Source organism: Catharus ustulatus, chromosome 9, assembly GCF_009819885.2.
Source record: "Catharus ustulatus isolate bCatUst1 chromosome 9, bCatUst1.pri.v2, whole genome shotgun sequence".
Taxonomy (NCBI): Eukaryota; Metazoa; Chordata; class Aves; order Passeriformes; family Turdidae; genus Catharus; species Catharus ustulatus.
This window is the reverse complement of record NC_046229.1, coordinates 18,299,312-18,317,616: the sequence shown is the minus strand read 5'-3', so window position 1 is coordinate 18,317,616 and position 18,305 is coordinate 18,299,312. Positions and strand designations below refer to the sequence as shown.

The following is an 18,305-nucleotide window of genomic DNA, read 5'->3' as shown; positions in this document are numbered from 1 at the left end:
GCTGGAAAAGGGATCAGTGTCTAAGTACCTTGCCATGCTAATACACATGGAAGGAGTTGAGTACATTCTATTTCAAGAGAGCAAGACTTGCTGGAATCTGGAATTCAATTTCAGAGGTATTGGAAAAGTTTACACATTTAAATAAATTTTAATTACTGTTTTCATCCAAATTGCAAACTTTTCATGTGGAAGAAAATCACAAAAATTTGAGCAATTTTTCCCATTATTAAAAAAAAAAATCCTTGTCTCCAAAGAACAATTCTATTTAGATGTTTGCCTTTCTTTAAAGAAGGAAAGGGCAGGAGGGAGAAAGACAAAAGAAAAGAAAGAAAAAAGTCATAATTTTTAAAACTTTTGAGTGTGGTCATCTCATTAAAATGGGAAAATCAATATTCTGTGAACCCCAAATTATTATTTTTTAATGTCTTTCAGATGGATTTCTATCAGAAATGTTTTAAGCTAGCAAAATGAATATTTGTATCCATGTGCATGAAGATGAGTAATTTAATAACCTCTGATGGTGTATGGAGAAAAACAGAACTACATTCCCTCCTCTCTTATCAAAGAATGATCTTAGTAGTGCCCTGTCTAAAATGTGCTTGCTCTTTTGAAGGGCAAAGGAAAATTACAGCTCATCAGTGTTTGCATTTAATAAATATTTTTCTAAGAAGTTAAATGGAATTGCAGCCACTCTCAGAGTAGTAGCTTTCTAATTTAATGTCTCACCTTGCACACTGTTCAGCTTTAAGATTCCTGTTTGCCAGGCTGAACACACTAGCAAAATGACCATAGAATCATAGAATCATTATGTTAAAAAATACCCCTAGGATCGAATCCAGCTGTTAACCCAGCATTAGCATCTTCACCACTGATCTCCATTCCCATGTGCCACATCTCAACATTTTTGAACACTTCAGGGATGTGGCTATACCACTTTCCATGACGCAATCTCTTAACTGATTCAGCTTGCTTTGATTCCCCTATCACTGTTCACAAAACAATGTTGTTTTAAATATCTCTAGAATTCCTGTTCATGAAGAAAAAAAAATTGATAGAGGTTATATACCTTACAGCATCCCAAGTTATTTCTGATTTCTTAGTAATCCCTGTCCAACAGACAAAGTTGAATTTTGCTAACTGCATGCTAATGTATTTCAGAGACCTTTAGTCTAAAACTTCAATTCCAAGTAAGATGCAATTTTTTAAATTTATTTTTGGGGATTGTAGTCCTCTAAACAAAATAATTATGTTTATTATAATATTATTATCCTGATAATTTTGCAGGATATTATAACTTGGTAATACTTGTCAGAAAGAAACAGTTTGCTTGAGTCTTCAGGAAAGCTAGAGTGTGTAAATAATTGTCAATAGAATTATGTTTAAGACAACTCAATTAATGAAGGCACTATGGGGATGTTACCAGACTTCCTGTCCAGAATCAGCTATATGTCTCTAATGTCTCTTCAGTGTCATACTGTCTGTGGACAAAGGCAGTAACTTCTGGAAAGCTCATTAGACTTACTTTCTAGGTTATTATCAGGTGATTTCAGGTTGCAGGCTTTGGCATCTGAAGCTGCCTAGGAACCTCTTAAAGTATGTTCTATCTTGGGATAAACTGAGGAGTGTCAGGGCATGCAGTTCACAGCAATCCTGTATTTGTAAGACTCAAAGTTGTGATGGAGCATCATTTTCATATTAAAAAAAAGAAGAAGAAGAAGTAATTTTCATTCAAGGTGAAGGTTAATTTTTTCTACTAGTTTTTATCTAAAGTTGCTAAATCATAGGAAACTACCTTTTCAATTATTTGTTCATTTGTTTGGTTTTTTTAACTGGGGCCTCAGTTTGTTTGAAAAGTTTCCTACTTTCAAATTGAAGAAAAAGCCTTGAGCAACCCTGACCTTCATTGCAAAGACCTGTTTCAGAGTGACATGCAACTGTTTTGTGTCATGCATCACAAAATTATTGATTTCTTCTGAAGTCTTGGTAAAGTAAGGATGTTTAGGTTAGAAATTACCCTCGAGTAACTGACCCAGTCTCTTTCAGTGTTACTGTGAACCTGAGCATTTTCTCTGAACCAAAACTACTTTTTCCCTTTTCCTGACTAACGCTTAATAGCTTAAGGCACTCTAAACTTTATTGTGATTGATTAGGTATTTGTTTCTTGCCAGAGAGTGCAACGCAGCACAGAAATTCTTCAAGATCTGACCCACAGAAATATTTCAGATTTTCTGGTGAAAACATATCCCACTTTGATAAAAGGAAGGTAGGGATGAATCTCTATTTCTTTTTCATATGTGGTATTTTGTACATGGTGGTGAAATTCTTATTTAATAATGACATCTCAGTTGCCACAGAATTCTGTAGACTTGAGCACCATGTCCATATATCTGATATAAGACTAGAAGAGGCTGATTTTAGGGGAGTTAAATATTTTCAATTATAACTATTTGTATCATCAGGTACTCCTTTATAGGCAGAGCTAAGTGTCAGTGCTGATGGAATGCAGTGTTAATGGTGACAAAAATGGTGCCTCTGCACAGCATTGGTGATCTGCCCTGCAGAGGTACTACTTTGTCTCCCGAAGAACTGTGCCCACACTAACCTGACCATCTGCCTGAGTTAATCATCACTTGCTTCCCAGAAGTGCTAAAGAGCAGCCAAAGGACAGTGTTACACAGATACACCCATCCTGCTGATAGTTCCTCAGCTGGCCTGTGTGCTGAGTGTGGTGATTCACTGTGCAGTGTCCACTGCCTGTTATTTCTGATTCAGGCCTTGCCACTTATTCCGTTCCCAGCAGAGTTCTTGAAATTCCCTTTATATTAGCTATGTGATAGCTGCCTTTGACTGATTCCCCTTAGCATGTGTCATAATTGCTTTAGATGCATCTTTTAAAATCAATTAATTATGGATTAGAATAGCCCAGTATGTGACACTTTAGGAGTCTTGCTTGTCTCTGTATGAATTGGAGATGAATCATGACAGAAAACAAAAAGCCAAAAACACACTGCAAGGAATGCCAGAAGTCTTGCCAACTCCACAACTCAAAGTAATAACCAGGAGACTGGAGATCTGCAAAGTATAAGAATTCAACTTTAATTTTTACTTAAGCCTGACTTTTCGCTGACTTTGGTTCTGTGCATTGAGAGGGGACTCTCTTTGTCTGTTTCAGCTTGAAGAGTAAATACTGGGTCAATGAGCAGAGGTAAGAAACCAGTTCACAGATTAAGGTAGTAAATAAAGGAACAATGTATTTCTGTTTAACCAGGGATCATCACAGTGTTTATGCAAATGGACAAGGGGAATTGTGGCAGACAGTGTAGAACAAAGAGACAGCTTCAGTGGGAAATAGGCTGGGGATCAGAAGGGTCCTATAAAGACAAGGGCTTATATTCCTTTGAACTCCCTGCAGGAGATGAAGGCAAGAGGCTCACGATGGGACTATCAGAGCTTTATTACCTACAGGAGTCAAGCCAATGGGAACTGCATGGTGAAAAGGTTCATGCAATAGTGCAGTATACTTGTAATAATGCTGTGACACAGCTCTTTCAGTGCCACAGAAAAAATATAAACCTTCTAAAAAAAGGACCTGAGTGGGATGAAACCCAGACACTAGCCTATCAAATACAGAACAACCACAATTCCTCATGCCTGCTCTGTACTTGTGCAGTAGTTATTAACCAGATTGCACTAACTCTCTCCTTTAGGTAGAGACAGCAGGTAATGTCTGTGATGTCTACACTGCAGGTACTAAAAGCTTAGAAAGATGACTGGTTAGCCTGTAGCACATTCTCATTTCGTTTCTAACCAGCAGTAGGAGTTCACTTCAAATATAGCAACTGGATGACTGCCCTTCTTCACAGAATGTCTGCTTGTTCATGTGCAAGCATTGCTTTCTATGGGATTAGACTTCTGTTCATCTTATGCAATAGCATTTATCATTATGGAGTGCTGGTTGGTACTGACATTGGTGAATACCTGCTCCTCTGGGAGCATCTGAAAGTTTTACTGAGGTCTGTGCTGTCCTTAGTCCTCTTATGCTGTTTAAACCATTATATGGTAATTACCTTGATTTTTAAATTTTGTTCTGTAGAAATCACAGTTTTCTCCAAATCTTCTCTCTAAATAATTTTCTCAGAATCCTGGCATAAATCTCTCAGAAACTGATAGAGCTTCTCTTATTTGTAAGCCCTAAAAAGACCTAGTACAACTTGTTAGAAAAAAAAGAAGAAATTGTTGTACAGTAAAAAGTTGATGTATAGAAATTAAACTTGCATTAAGTGGATTCTTAGTATTTCCATTAATGTACAGTTATAGGTGTGTGGTGTGAGTTATTGATGATATTTTTCTCTTTACTAGATATGGAGGAATTTCGATAGGAGGAAGGCTTCCAGTCCTTCATGTTTCTGGAGATCAAATTGTTGATTTTTTAAGTGATCTTGGCCGCATGATGAATGTGACAGGAGTAAGCAAGATTTTTAATTTTATTTGTTTGGTTTTTGACCCCTTATTAAAGCATGGTTACTGCAGCATTATATTTCACCTAGACTGCTGATCTTTAGCTTTTTTGTTTTTGTTTTAGGGACAAACTTCACTGGCTGCTGCTAAAGAAATTCCTAATTTCCTTAAATACATGGAAACTGAAGATAATATTAAGGTATTTACTGGAATTAGTCTGTTAACTCACAGTCTTTCTTGATATAGACTTCAAATTCTGAGAATATTGCTGGTGGTAGTCCCGGATGCAAGAAGAGTTGAAATGCTATATTTCAGAAGTAACTTGGTATTAACACTTTATCCCATACTGTAGGTAATCCTTATTCATGGTATTTCACATGTGAGATTTTTAAAAATCATTAGTTCTTAGTACTAGTTGACGTCCTACATACTTTAATTAGTACACTAAATCTTAAAATGTGCTTCTATAAAATCCTCTGACAGTAGTTGTCCAGTGCTTTTAAAAGCATAGTATGTGAGCTCCTCCTGCACGACTGTGCCTAGGAATTATGAATTCCTGCTGCTGGATTCACCTTTGTGGACAGTGCCCACCAAGGTAGATAAAAGGCAACCAGATTTTCTCCTGTATCTCAGTGAAGACAGTCACTGATAACCTGTGATTTCTGACTCTTTTAGGTGTGGTTTAACAATAAAGGCTGGCATGCTATGGTTAGTTTCCTCAATGTAGCCAATAATGCAATCCTCAGAGCTAATCTGAGGACTGGCCAAGACCCTGAGGAACATGGGATCACTGCTATAAACCATCCTCTGAACCTCACCAAGGAGCAGCTCTCTGAAGTCACTGTGTAAGTCTGCTTGTCCTCTGCTTCTGGCTTTTATCCTTCCCTCCCCTGGCAACTTGCAACTTGCAGCATGCTCACACTCTGAGGAGAAAGAGTTCAATTGACAGAATGTAGAGGAGCTTCTCTGAAGTTTTAGCCCAACCAACAATCTATTTATATCTTGTTGCATTCCCATGAGAGTTCATTCCCATCCCACATAGGAACTATGATCATTGGATATACATGATTGCATGTGTCTGTTAATTCCCAAGCATGAAGAATCTGAAATTTTTGTTCATGCTCCAAATTCAATACATTTACTTCTGAAATAAAACACATAATAAAAAATGGAATGAGAACTTGTCCTTGACTGACTACAGGTCAAGTAGTTGACAACCTGCTCTCTTGGTGCCAAGGACAGAACACAGATGGATTTTTCAATGGCATGGAGTAGGATTGGTGTATTCCTGAATCTGAAAGTCATAATTTCTTGGAAAAGACATCCCTAAAAATACAACATTTTCCACTCTTCTAATAAGTTCATAATTCAATGAAACTGAAAACTTTGCATTATAGCACAGAGGCAAAATCTCACTGTTTCCAGCTTGCCTTTTTAAGTTTCTCTTTTCCCTGCTTCCAGAGCACTTTGGCTATTGTTCCTAAATGTCTAGTTTGAGATGTCCCACACAGGAAAGGCTGTAAAACTGAGATATATAAAACAAGTAAAAGATCAGGGAATGGTGCCATATTTGTTAGTTACAGTCCTCAAAACAACTTAGAAAAATACACCAGAACATTTTAAAACTGGAGAAGTCTTCTACTTAAAAACAGGCTTGCTACTTCTAGATCTTAAAGCACCCTTGAGAGTCCCCATGTGTTAATACAGTGCTGCATTGCATCCATTCCCTTGCTCACAGTCCCTTCTTGTGCTCTGTTGTAGACTGACCACTTCAGTGGATGCTGTTGTTGCCATCTGTGTGATTTTTGCCATGTCCTTTATACCAGCCAGTTTTGTTTTATACCTGATCCAAGAACGTGTAACAAAAGCCAAACATCTCCAGTTTGTCAGTGGTGTGAGCCCTGTTACCTATTGGCTAACTAACTTCATGTGGGACATAGTAAGTAACTGCTGGTGTGATTGACTGCCTCTGATTATCCTGGGTGTGCATGAATCAGTGAATCAAGTGAAGGTGTTTCTAAGCGTTGCAAAGCATTCATTTCTCCTAAGTGTTTCTCAGAGATCATGCTAAAGATCTGGCCTCTGAACTAATTACAGATGTAGAAATTAATTCAGGTGCACAACTCAATCAGCTAATGAAGCTGTATTTTTTATAGTCTTAGGATTTCTAGCTCTTACAACTAAATATGTAATGAAGTACAGCTACTTATTACAGCAGGGAAAAGCCTCATTGCCGGGTGCTAGTCACTCCTGTCCTCTAGAAGACCCAAAACATATTTAAAGATATTCAAGAAACCTAAGTGGAGAAGATTCACAGCCTGCTGGAACAGTATCTACAGGCCTGCCAAATATTCTAGGGTGTCTAAAATGACACATTCATTTAGGTCCCTGTATCATGGTCACTGTGTGATTCCAAGAAGATTTATACCACAGGTGCAGACTTGCTTAGCCAGGGCTCAGCTTCCTTCCAGCCACTTTGTCATAAAAGAGAAAATTCTTTGGCTGGCTGAAGCACAAGGGCTGGTTCTCTGGTCATGACTTTGCAACCAAGAAAGTGGCCAAGGAATTATGCAATAAGAAAAGCATGGTACATAGAATTGAAAAAAAATAAAAGAAAAATCAATATTTGAAAAGCCCAAAACTCTTCAGGATTTGGAAGGTATTCTCTCAGGAGAAGATAAAGCAAAGCATTATTTTAGTAAATGAGGGGAAAAAAGCAGGTGCCAGAGTTCTTGTTCCCTGCTGTTCACAGCAGCTTGCTTGACAGGAATTCTGCTTGGCCATTGCCCTTGACAGCATGATGCAAAGGCATTAAGTGGCGTTAGCAGTTCCATGAAATGCTGCCTTCCATTCTTCATGGGAAATTCCATGCATTGCAATAGAGTAGCACTACTAATACTGAACAGAGAAACTGAGCAGTGGCCAAACATTCTCACTTCAGCCTCTTCCCAGGAATGTGGCTCAAGTGACTAGCTCTTCCGTCCTATACTGCCTTTGTTTGCATCTCCGGAAATTGCACATGCCTTGCATACCCATGGCTGCTTTTTGTGGGAAGCCTGGAAGTAGGACTATGAAATAATGAATTCACAAATCATAATCTAAGAAACAACAATATATGTCATATTTTTGATGAATAGTCTGATAAAAGGTATCTTCAAAAAACACTGAACATTACCAGGGATCTGTTGATCCAAAAGATTTGATGTGGCTACTCTAACTCAAAATCTGATATTCATCAATGTAAAATCCTTTTGGAATGATGTGTAGGATCTGGATATGTTTGCAGCCCTTCTCAGGTCTTACACATTGTTCTTCCCCCTGTGCTGTGGCAGGTGAATTATGCACTGAGTGCTGGGATGGTTGTGGCTATATTTGCTGGATTCAACAAGAAAGCATACGCCTCTCCAACTAATCTCCCTGTGCTCATTGCCTTGCTGCTCCTGTATGGGTGAGTGTTCAAGGTTATTTCTGCAGGTGGGCCCTGTATTTCATATGGAAATGATTTCATGTTACTGAGCTCGGTACTTAGGGATACCCAGCTTTGAAGAATAGAACTGGGTGGGTCCAAACCAGATTAAAACTAGATTATTCTGTGGGATATTTATGTATTCTTTCTGGCTACATGCTGCAGAATAAATTCTTTCATCATTGCCTGCCTTGCATTTTCAAGCATTAAATGTGACCTGTACAGGAAAATGTATTTGCTCAGTTGGCTGCTTTCTCCTTATGTTGTGTAGGAATTTAGTGGTGGTTCATTTACCACATTCACGGTCAATACTGAAGTATCTTTCAGCATTCAACATTTCTTTGTTTCTCCTTCTTGGTGTACAATTAACTGAAATCTGCAAAGATACCTGGGTGATAGCAACCTTGCTAGCATTACGTTTTCTCAATTTTAGCAGTGTCTATTGCTCTGCATTTTAATAGAAAAAAAACTACTAAGCATAAAAAAATCTTATGTAGTAACCAGGGAGAAAATACTGTGGTGGGTTACTGGCTGATTACACCATATTGCTACACTTGGGGTGGGAAGAAACCTCAACTTTGTGTTTTCTTTAGGCCAACATGAGAATGAATACTGAGACATTATCATAGTATTTTCTATTTCTTGCATACAGATGGGCAGTAATTCCCATGATGTACCCTGCTTCTTCTTTCTTCAGTATCCCCAGCACTGCTTATGTTGCATTGTCTTGTATTAATCTCTTTGTGGGAATCAACAGCAGTGCCATTACATTCATCCTGGAATTATTTGAAAATAACCCGGTAAGTAATGCTTTGTAGTGGGTTGATGCTGGCTGGGTGCCAGGCACCTACCAAAGCCTCTATCCCATTCCTCTCCACAGCTGGGCAGGGAAGAGAAATAGAATGAAATTTTTATGAGCTGAGCTAGGACTGGGAGAGATCACTCACCATATACTATCAAAAGCAAATATTAGTGATATTAACTGAATTTATTATTTTTAAAATTGGGATAATGAGAAAGAAAACAAGATCTGGAAAAAAACACCTTCTCCCCAGCCTTCCCTCCTTCCCAACTCTGTCTCCTCCCCTAGTGGCACAGGGAGGCAGAGAATGGGGTTTATGGTCCGTTCATCACCTGTTGTTTCTCCCATTGCTTAGGGAGAGAAGTCCTTCCCCTCCTTCCACAGGAGACAGTTCTCCATTAACTTCTCCAACATGAGTCCATCTCACGAGCCACAGTTCTTTGCAAACTGCTGCAGTGTGAGTCTATCCCACAGGCAATAGTCCTCCCCAGTGTGCTGCAGCACAAGTCACTCTTCCACAGGGTGCAATCCCTCAGAAAACTAAAAGTGAGAAAACTCTTAGTTTAATAGGTAAAGCACAAACTGTGCACACAAGCAAAGCAACACAAGGCATTCATTTACCACCTCCCACAGTTGTTCAGCCATCTCCAGGGAAGCAGGGCTTCGTCACACATAATGGTGACTTGGGAAGACAAATGCTGTAACTCTGCACATTCCCCTCTAGCTGCTGCTTCTCCCAACTTTATGTGCTGAGCATGACTGTATGTAGTCTGGGATATCCCTTGGATCAATTGGGGCCAGCTGTCCCAGCTGTGTTCCCTCCCAGCTCACTGCTAGGGGGTAAGGTAAGGCACAGAAAAGGCCTTGTCTCTGAAAGCACTGCTCAGAAATAGCTAAAACATCCCTACTGTATTATCAACCCTGTTTTCAATGCAAATACAAAAGAGCCCATAGCAACTTTACATGTTACCACCAGAATTACATTACCTCTGCTACATAGGGAAATACTTCATTACAAAACCAAATTTTTCCCCATTGTCAGTTTATCACAAGCACCCTGTCTGATGCAGTGTATGCCACAATTCTGCTGTTTGTGTTTTATGTTGCATTGAGTGTAACTTGATAAATACTATGTTTTCTCTGATTTAAGAAAACAACATCCAGTTTCTCTGACATGACAAAGGACTTTTCACTTATGTTGCTATGTTTTCTCAAACAGGTCTGGTTTAAACACCATATGTTGTTTCTATTTCTTACAGTCTTTGCTGAAGTTTAATAAAACATTGAAAAATGTACTGCTTGTCCTCCCACATTTTTGTTTGGGCCGTGGACTCATCGACTTGGCCATGAACCAAGCTGTGACTGAAGTATATGCAAGGTTTGGTAAGTAAAGCCAATAAGAAACAAATTATGGCAGTGTCACGTGTCCTAACCTTGGATGAGATGTTTGGAAGGATTAATTCAGAAATGTAGGTGAAATTCTCACCTCTTCCATCATCAGATGGATGAGGAATTTGAAAGTTCACCCTCTCTGAAGGAACCACAGCTTCTGATTGTGCTGCCAGAACTCTACAGCCCAACCAGTATTCTGCATTGGAAATCAACTCATTTGTTTAGTGTCACACGGTGTCTTTTTATCCTCTGTTTGGAAGACCTTAAATCATTACAGGAGGATTTATTCTTTTATTTCATTTTAATATCTCAGTTAATGTTTAAAGTGACTGTTGTTCTTCAAATGCATTCTCTTGAGATAGGGTTGTCTTTTATATGAGGTAGTTTATTAAAAGAATAGTCATGCAGCAGAAATCATCTGTTTTTATTCAGAAAATGTATGTAATTTCACATAATCCATGCAAGTTTCATGTAATGATATCCAAATTAGTGCATATTGAGAGAGATTATTTTACTTCTATGCAGCAGCTGAACTGGGAAGGCATTTTGTTAAGAATTTTTATAAAACTGGAAAATTAAAGCCATTGCCTGATCATGACCAAATAAAGTACAGTAATTCATTATGATTATGCTTTTTGTTCTGAGGAGTAGAGGAGTTTTTCAGCAGTACTTCACCTTCCATTCTGGTGCTCTTTCTCCAAAGGTGAGGAGCATATTTCTGATCCCTTTCAGTGGGACTTTGTTGGAAAGAACCTGGTTGCCATGGCTCTTCAAGGAATTGTGTTCTTCTCTCTGAATCTCTTTATGCAGCACCGTTTGTTCTCCACAAGATGGTATGTCTAAAAGTTCTATTTATGTTCCTTTATTAAAAGAACTACTATCTTTGTTATTCTCTATGTCCCTCTTTTCTTCTTTTTGTTCTTAATTTTTCTCTAAATTTGTAGCTTTTTTGTTTCCCATTTAGTTACCTGATCTTATTGATACTCTGATTCAAGAAAGCATTTAAAAATCTGCATTATCCTAAGAGGATTTAAGAATGTTATATTAAATAAATCAATTTCCTTGAATTAAGATTTTAATGTAATTTTTTTCATTTAAGACATTGTAATAGTGAGATTATAAAGTTACCTGGAAGGTCCTCAGTACTAGTTAGTACTATGAGGCACTAGCCTGACATCCCAAGACAGCAGTTTTAGTCTGTGGCACGGGACAGCTGTATCCGGGACACTATGTGGACTTCCCCTCTCTGCTTGACAAATCTGCCTGTCCCTTCATGAAAACAGCTACCTACCAGCTGTGAGGGGGTCATTCATTCCTGTTCAAGATTGACAACAAGAGTACTAATTGGTGCAATTATAAAAATACTGGCATGCAGAAAGATCTACTCAAAACTTCTAAGGACCATTACTAGGTATTAAGAGTAGCCAAATAGTGAAAGCTGTGGCTAGGGGACAGGTTATTGTCATATCAGTGACTGACAAGGCATGTTCTTTTGGGCAAGCCATTTCCTCCCCTTTAGTATCTAGAGATTAACTTTAAAGGTCAGGGCTTCTCCCAACAGCAGGAATACTCCAGCCAATGTCACATTGTGAAGTTTCAACCCCACTGCTTCCACCAGTCACATTTTTGGCAGCAGATTAGCCACTGTTTCACACTGTTATTCTAACTGAACTCAGGGCAACTAAGTATCTTGGGTTTTTCCAGGTTTGCTCAGACTGCCATGTCACCAATTATTAATGAAGATGAGGATGTTGCAGAAGAAAGAAAAAGAATTATGGAGGGAGGAAACAAAACAGATATCTTACAATTGCAAGAACTGACAAAGGTAATCTTTTGAGAAGAATGAAAAAAATATTTACTCCTGTCTTAGTTCTAAAGTTGCCTCATCCCAATAGCATTAAACTAAACTAGGAGTTGAGATGATTTTCATTTTTGTAGATATCGTGAAATAGAAGCTTTCCCTTTTTTTCCTCCCCCTGTCAATATAGATTTATGCAGGTCGACATAAGCCTGCAGTGGACAGACTCTGTGTTGGCATCCGTCCCGGAGAGGTAGGTTGTTCAATAACACTGGATTACATTCCAAAGATCAGTTCAGATTTTATGCCCCTGCTGATTTGCAAGTTGGAAATACTAAAGAATATGATAAATTTTGCAATTTAGTGCTTTGGCCTTTTGGGAGTGAATGGTGCTGGCAAAACAACAACATTCAAAATGCTGACCGGAGATACCGATGTGACATCTGGAGATGCTGTAGTGGCTGGCAATAGGTAAGTACCTTAAAAAAATCCCCTGTGACAGTCCATTTACCAGCACAGAACTGTCCAGATCACAGTGTCAGTGATCCCACAGCTCTATGGCACCAAGAACACAGCTAACATGCAATTGCATTTGATACCTCTAACACTTGTAAAATCTGTGGCAATCATACCTAGTGGCAAGAGCTCCCAAACACAAGATAACCCATCCAACAGGGTACTTTGATCTGAGCTTTGGGACTTTGGCTATTTCTAGCATCTTTGTTTGCACAGTGCCGGCATAATGTCATAAGTTCTTACAGCGTGATCTGGTTTTCACTTGTGTTGGTTTACTTTCAGGTTGTGTGCCTTGGCTTGTTTTAGGCGTAGTCAGGATTTGATTCTTTGTCCATTGATGTGATCTGAACAATAACTCTCTTTTTGCCAGGCATGGTCCTGGGCACCCTGTTCTAGGTGACTCTGCCTGAGCAGGGTCATTGGACAAGATAACCTCCAGAGCTTCCTTCCAACCACACCCATTCTGTGATTTTGTACTTTTCCCACTACTGTTGAAGTGCTAGCCTTGTGTCCTGCCTGTCTGTCGCTAGTGACCATATTCTGAGCTGAAATAACTGCTTCTTTTCTTCTAGATATAAAGATTGTTATCAAAAAATAATAAACCCGAGTGGTTGTTTAAAGAACTTAAGTTGGTCTATACTTTAACACGAAAATGGGTGAGGGGAAATGGGCTTACACTCTTAATCAGGACTGAGCTGACTTAAGACAACAATATACTCCTTGCTGTTATATACCGACAGATATTTTCATGTTTTATCAGGAAGAATTAATTCTCCTCTTACAAGAGTTGCCCCAGAAAATAAGGATGTTATTCAAACTGTTCGTCTCTGTCTTAGAGCTAGTATTACAGAACTACAACTCTTTTCTTTGTTTCTCCAGTATATTGACCCACATTTCTAATGTCCATCAAAACATGGGATACTGCCCTCAGTTTGATGCCATTGATGACCTGCTCACAGGACGGGAACACCTCTATTTGTATGCACGCTTGCGGGGGGTTCCAGCAGAAGAAATCAAGAGGGTAAAGTAGTCTTGCTTTTGATAGTTACAGTGATATTTGTGATGATTGACAATGCTTTTGACATGCCAAGGGCCAGAATTTCCAAAGTGGACTTGTTATTCTGTGTATTGAAGTCCTGGGAGTGGTTCCTGTCATTTGGACAGTTCGGTAACAAGACCACACTTTCGAATGCAGGTTCCCAGGCATTAATGGTACTTCCAAATCTGTGGCACCAACAGCGGAAAGCTAAAGATGCAATTCCTGTGGCTCAGACTAGCACTGATTGCTGTTTTATTCTTGCCTTTAAAGTTGTGTATATAAAGGGAAGAAAACATGAAGATTCCAGAAGAAAATAATTTAAATTCTTGCACAGATAGAAGTCTACAGCTGAGTCTGCTTTATGTCTTTCCCTCATCATTATCAAAAATATTTTGTAATTCCCTGGCCCAGTTCTAAAATGAAAGTGCTAAAACCCAGGGGACTGCCATATTTCTACCAGAAGGGAGATGTATCAGCAATCCTATCTGTTCTTCATTAGCTGCTGTGTGAAACAGATGGTCTTTCTCACAGGTTGCTGAATGGGGCATCCAGAAGCTGGGACTTCCTATGTGTGCAGACCACCTGGCAGGGACCTACAGTGGTGGCAACAAGCGCAAGCTCTCCACTGCCATTGCCCTGATAGGCTGCCCACCACTCGTCTTGCTAGTAAGTGCATGGAAAGACAGCCCTGGGTACTTCAATGTAACATCTCATAACACTACATGCTAAAGAGCTACAAAGGCCTTGCCATCCCCTTTCTGCCCTCAATTTACAGCTATTTCAGTGTCATTTTGAGTTAATCTCAGGTGTAGTCTGGGATGCTATGTTTCCAATGGACCCCAAGTGATAACAAAAGAAAGAGCTTCAAAAAATAATGTGTTGAGATAAAATCTAATGCAGAAAAATCTGAATTTAAACTGTTGTTTAGTTTCACTCTGCCTTTTCTTATCAGAGTACAGCTGCTGATGTAAAGGATGATCTTCCAACATATACACCTGACTGCTTTATCCAGCAGAACAGAGGAAGATACCTACCCTTTTGCAGCCTTTAATATCTTTGGAATAAATTTGACAAATTTATACTGAACTATACAAATGCTGAAATGCAGTTCTTGTCAAATAAAATAAGTGATCAGATAATTGCATATTTAAAGGGAAATTCTATATGAAATTACTACAGAAATTCTTTGTTTAGACTATATTCTACCAACCTAATTTTTATGTCTATGACTTTTAGACAATCACATTTTACTTTGTAAAGTCTATGAAGAAGTGTTTTAATACATTTTAGTAGCCTGGTTCCTTGTACCATTTCAAATGCCTTTATATGTATTCTGCCTGTAGTAAACAGTCGATACGTTTTCTCATAATTTCTTTGAACAAGAAGTTAAATGAAAATTTTTCTATCGTAATTTTGTTTACATTTTTTGTTGTTTACTGGGTTGGCTGATTTATGTAGGATCAAATCCTAAGGTGGTGTAAATCAGATTGAGAGCTCATGGTTGCCCAGAAAAGGCACTCCTTTCCCTGTAACTGTCCTACACAGACAGCACTGTATTCTTTCCTGCAGTCTGTGTACTTGTTTCCTTACTGCTTTGTGCCCAGAAGTCCACTCACTCCTATGCTTCTCAATGTCTATGTGCTTTGTCAAAGCACAGATTACTGCAGAGAAGCAATTATATGCTATGGTCCAGAAAACGACCTGATTCTGAACAGGTGTTCTCTGTTTTATGTGACTCTAATTGCCTTAACATTTCCATTACAGGATGAACCTACTACTGGGATGGACCCTCAGTCCCGGCGCCTCCTGTGGGACTCCATTGTTGGCGTGCTCAGGGATGGGCGAGCAGTGGTTCTAACCTCACACAGGTAAAAACAGTTTGAATTCAGAATCCAAAAGCAGCTGAAGTACATCTGTTGGCTTTTATCTCAAATATCTGTTGTTCTCTGTTTTAAAAGTATGGAAGAATGTGAAGCCCTCTGTACTCGTTTAGCCATCATGGTACAAGGTACCTTCAAATGCCTAGGCACAATTCAGGAGCTAAAATACAAGTAAGTAGAATGTTTTTATGGTGCTTTTTAATGGGAAAGTGTAGTGCATGTGACATGTACTATTCTTAACACAAGCAATTCAGTGTTTAACCAGACTTATTTCTGGGTGCAGCTGTGTTGTATATTAAACAATCTGACCAGATCTCATTTCAACTCTGTTATGCTGCATACCACTTCGGCAGGGCAAATACAGGGCTTCCTAAAAAGCTGGATCTTATGCAATATCTTTCAGATATTGTTATTGTTTTCACAGCTGCAGAAAACTAATTTCCTTCCTGAATGATGAAACAACCTCTTCACCCAATTCCTAAATCCACATGTCCTTCCCAGGTTTGGAGATGGTTACATTGTCACTCTGAAAATCAAAGCTCCAAAGTCTGGGCTGCCTCCAGATCCTGCTCCTGCTGAGAAATTCATACGCATCAACTTCCCAGGGAGTTTACAGAGAGAGAAACACTACAACATGCTGCAGTATCAGATTTGCTCTTCCTCTCTGGCTAAGATTTTTCGATTAATAATCTCCAATAAGGAAAATTTGCATATTGAAGAATATTCTGTGTCTCAAACAACATTAGATCAGGTGAGTAAAAAGTAAAACATCCCATGAGAAAGCTTGTCTGGTGAGAATTAGGCAACATAATGGGGATGTATACAAACTGAAGGACCAAATTGTTTAGAGAATTTTCTCACACCTCTTTCTCAGGTAAGATTCCTCAAGGAGTGTGCATCAATATGAATAAATAAGTAACTTACTCCCTGTGTAAATAGGTGCCATGTGAAAGGTGGTAAGACAGAGTTTCCCAGATGACAGAATTCACACAACCCATTCCTTCAGGAGCAGCAGTGTGAGCAAGGTCAGCAATTTGGAATTACTCTGAGCTGAGAATAGTATTTTATTTTAAATAAGAGGTTTGGCCTATGTTGTGTCAAAGATACTGTGAGAAGAAATTAGACACACAGAACCTGGGAAGTCCACTGGGAGTTTTGAAAACACCCACTTGCTAGAGGGTATTGGCCCCATCTGTCTGCTTTCCTAAGTAACAAAGGGTCCACATATGCAAAGCTGTTTTCAGTGGGATTGCTAGAGGCATTCCTGGCTGCCTTTCAGCTTCCTACTGAAATATTCTGTCTCCTCTTTCCTGTCACAACCAAACTCATGCTGTGCAAACCATGCAAACCTGACTGAAGCCATCTCCTCCTTAAGAAAAAGTAGGTACATCCAAAGGAAGGAAGTTGCAAGGAAGTTTATCTAAGTAAAGGAGGAACTCATGATCTCAGCTGATAACACAGTGTCTCAGTTGATATCTGTGGACTCTCCTTTCTGTCTGTTTCCTGCAGAGCAATCATTCCACTAACTCATCTCAGTTGAAGACATGGTGACATTTTCTGCTTTCCTCACACAGGTTTTTGTGAACTTTGCTAAACAGCAGATGGAGGATGAGGAAATTCCTTTGCATCCGCGTGCAGCTGGAGCCAGCCGAGAAGCCAAGGTGTCCCCAGCTCTGCACCAGCAGGCAGCTGCATAGACTGCTCCTGCAGCCTCCAGGCTTAGTGTATGCACAGTGCAAACATGTGCCATACCAGAGCAGAGCAAGGGTAAAACAAAGGTTTGCACACTCAGTATTACACTGATTTTTTTGCACCTTTCTGAGCATTGTGCTCTCAACAGCAACAGCCCTAGCAACTGCCAACTTCTACTGCTCTACCAGTAACACTCCATGCTGACAGTGTCAAAGGAAAGGCAGGTCCTTGATATAGAATAGAATCTTCCTTTAACAGAAAGTCCATTATAAGATACAATAAGAGAAGTCTCATTCCTTTTTGTTGACATATAAATAACATCAAAGATGGAATCTCTATCTGGTACTTTCAGGTCAGCAGGTTTTTCTTGTTTAACTCTTATGGCAACTGCTATGAGTCAGAAGACAGGTCCCAAGGCTGAGAGCATTGCCCAGCTTAGGAGATTCCTGCCATGCATGGGACTATCAAGGTCAGAACAGTGCTGGCTGATGGGGCTAGTCCTGGGAGATTGCTTCACTGTCTCACCAGGCTGCCAGTGAAAACAGACGGTTGTCTCAGCAAGAATGAAAATAATTAATTCAGAGCTCAGACCCAGACAAAAAACTTTCTTTAAAAAAAATTAATTAAAATGATCTCATACTCATCTTCCAGTTGCCTCAAATAGAGGCCAAATGTCAAAATGGAGATTAAAAAGAAAAAGAGTATGTCCAAATCTGCCAAAAATTTTGTTTTCTTGCAGAGATGTGGAAAGATCTCTTTGTTACTAAACAAGACCAAATTTTTCTTCCTTCCCGTGACTGGCCATTAAGTGGGTGTAAAGTGTGAGTAGGGTATGTGCTTTCTACCTCCTCAGAAGGAAAATTTCAACCTGCTTTGTACTTCACACTGCACTCAGTGGGAAATAATTTGACATTTAGCTCTTTTTTTCTGGTTCACAGTTTAACTAGTGGAAAAACAAATTCATAATGAAGTATTGCTTCAGTTATCTATCAAACCTACTAATTTCTAAGAAATCTTCTCTAAGATATGTTATACAGAATTAAAATCTGGGTCATGTATTTTTCCTTTGAAAGGTATTTTTCTTCAATTGATGTAGATTTTTTTAATAAGGACATTCTTCCTTTGTACTCTACAAAATACTATGAAACTTCAGCAACCAGATGTAGCCTTCTCTTTTTGCCATAATTATTTCAACTGGTTTTAAAATAGAATTTATTGCATATTTCACCCTTACAAATAGTTGCAAAAATCTTTCTATACAT

At 39.0% G+C, this 18,305-nt stretch overlaps 1 protein-coding gene across 1 annotated transcript in view; it reads left to right on the top strand.

The window, feature by feature from the left end:
- Positions 1 to 17,063, top strand: part of ABCA4 (ATP binding cassette subfamily A member 4) — a 62,932-nt gene extending 45,869 nt beyond the window's left edge. Inside the window, exons 31-49 of the mRNA XM_033067582.1 lie at positions 2,169 to 2,263; positions 3,173 to 3,205; positions 4,360 to 4,465; positions 4,583 to 4,657; positions 5,134 to 5,303; positions 6,220 to 6,397; positions 7,791 to 7,906; positions 8,577 to 8,724; positions 9,986 to 10,109; positions 10,822 to 10,951; positions 11,823 to 11,943; positions 12,107 to 12,169; positions 12,281 to 12,387; positions 13,312 to 13,453; positions 14,003 to 14,137; positions 15,236 to 15,339; positions 15,430 to 15,522; positions 15,853 to 16,102; positions 16,926 to 17,063. Coding sequence (XP_032923473.1) covers positions 2,169 to 2,263; positions 3,173 to 3,205; positions 4,360 to 4,465; positions 4,583 to 4,657; positions 5,134 to 5,303; positions 6,220 to 6,397; positions 7,791 to 7,906; positions 8,577 to 8,724; positions 9,986 to 10,109; positions 10,822 to 10,951; positions 11,823 to 11,943; positions 12,107 to 12,169; positions 12,281 to 12,387; positions 13,312 to 13,453; positions 14,003 to 14,137; positions 15,236 to 15,339; positions 15,430 to 15,522; positions 15,853 to 16,102; positions 16,926 to 17,048 — 2,313 coding nt within the window. The 3' untranslated portion in view covers positions 17,049 to 17,063. The remainder of the gene's footprint in view (positions 1 to 2,168; positions 2,264 to 3,172; positions 3,206 to 4,359; positions 4,466 to 4,582; positions 4,658 to 5,133; positions 5,304 to 6,219; positions 6,398 to 7,790; positions 7,907 to 8,576; positions 8,725 to 9,985; positions 10,110 to 10,821; positions 10,952 to 11,822; positions 11,944 to 12,106; positions 12,170 to 12,280; positions 12,388 to 13,311; positions 13,454 to 14,002; positions 14,138 to 15,235; positions 15,340 to 15,429; positions 15,523 to 15,852; positions 16,103 to 16,925) is intronic.
- Positions 17,064 to 18,305: the final 1,242 nt, after the last annotated feature.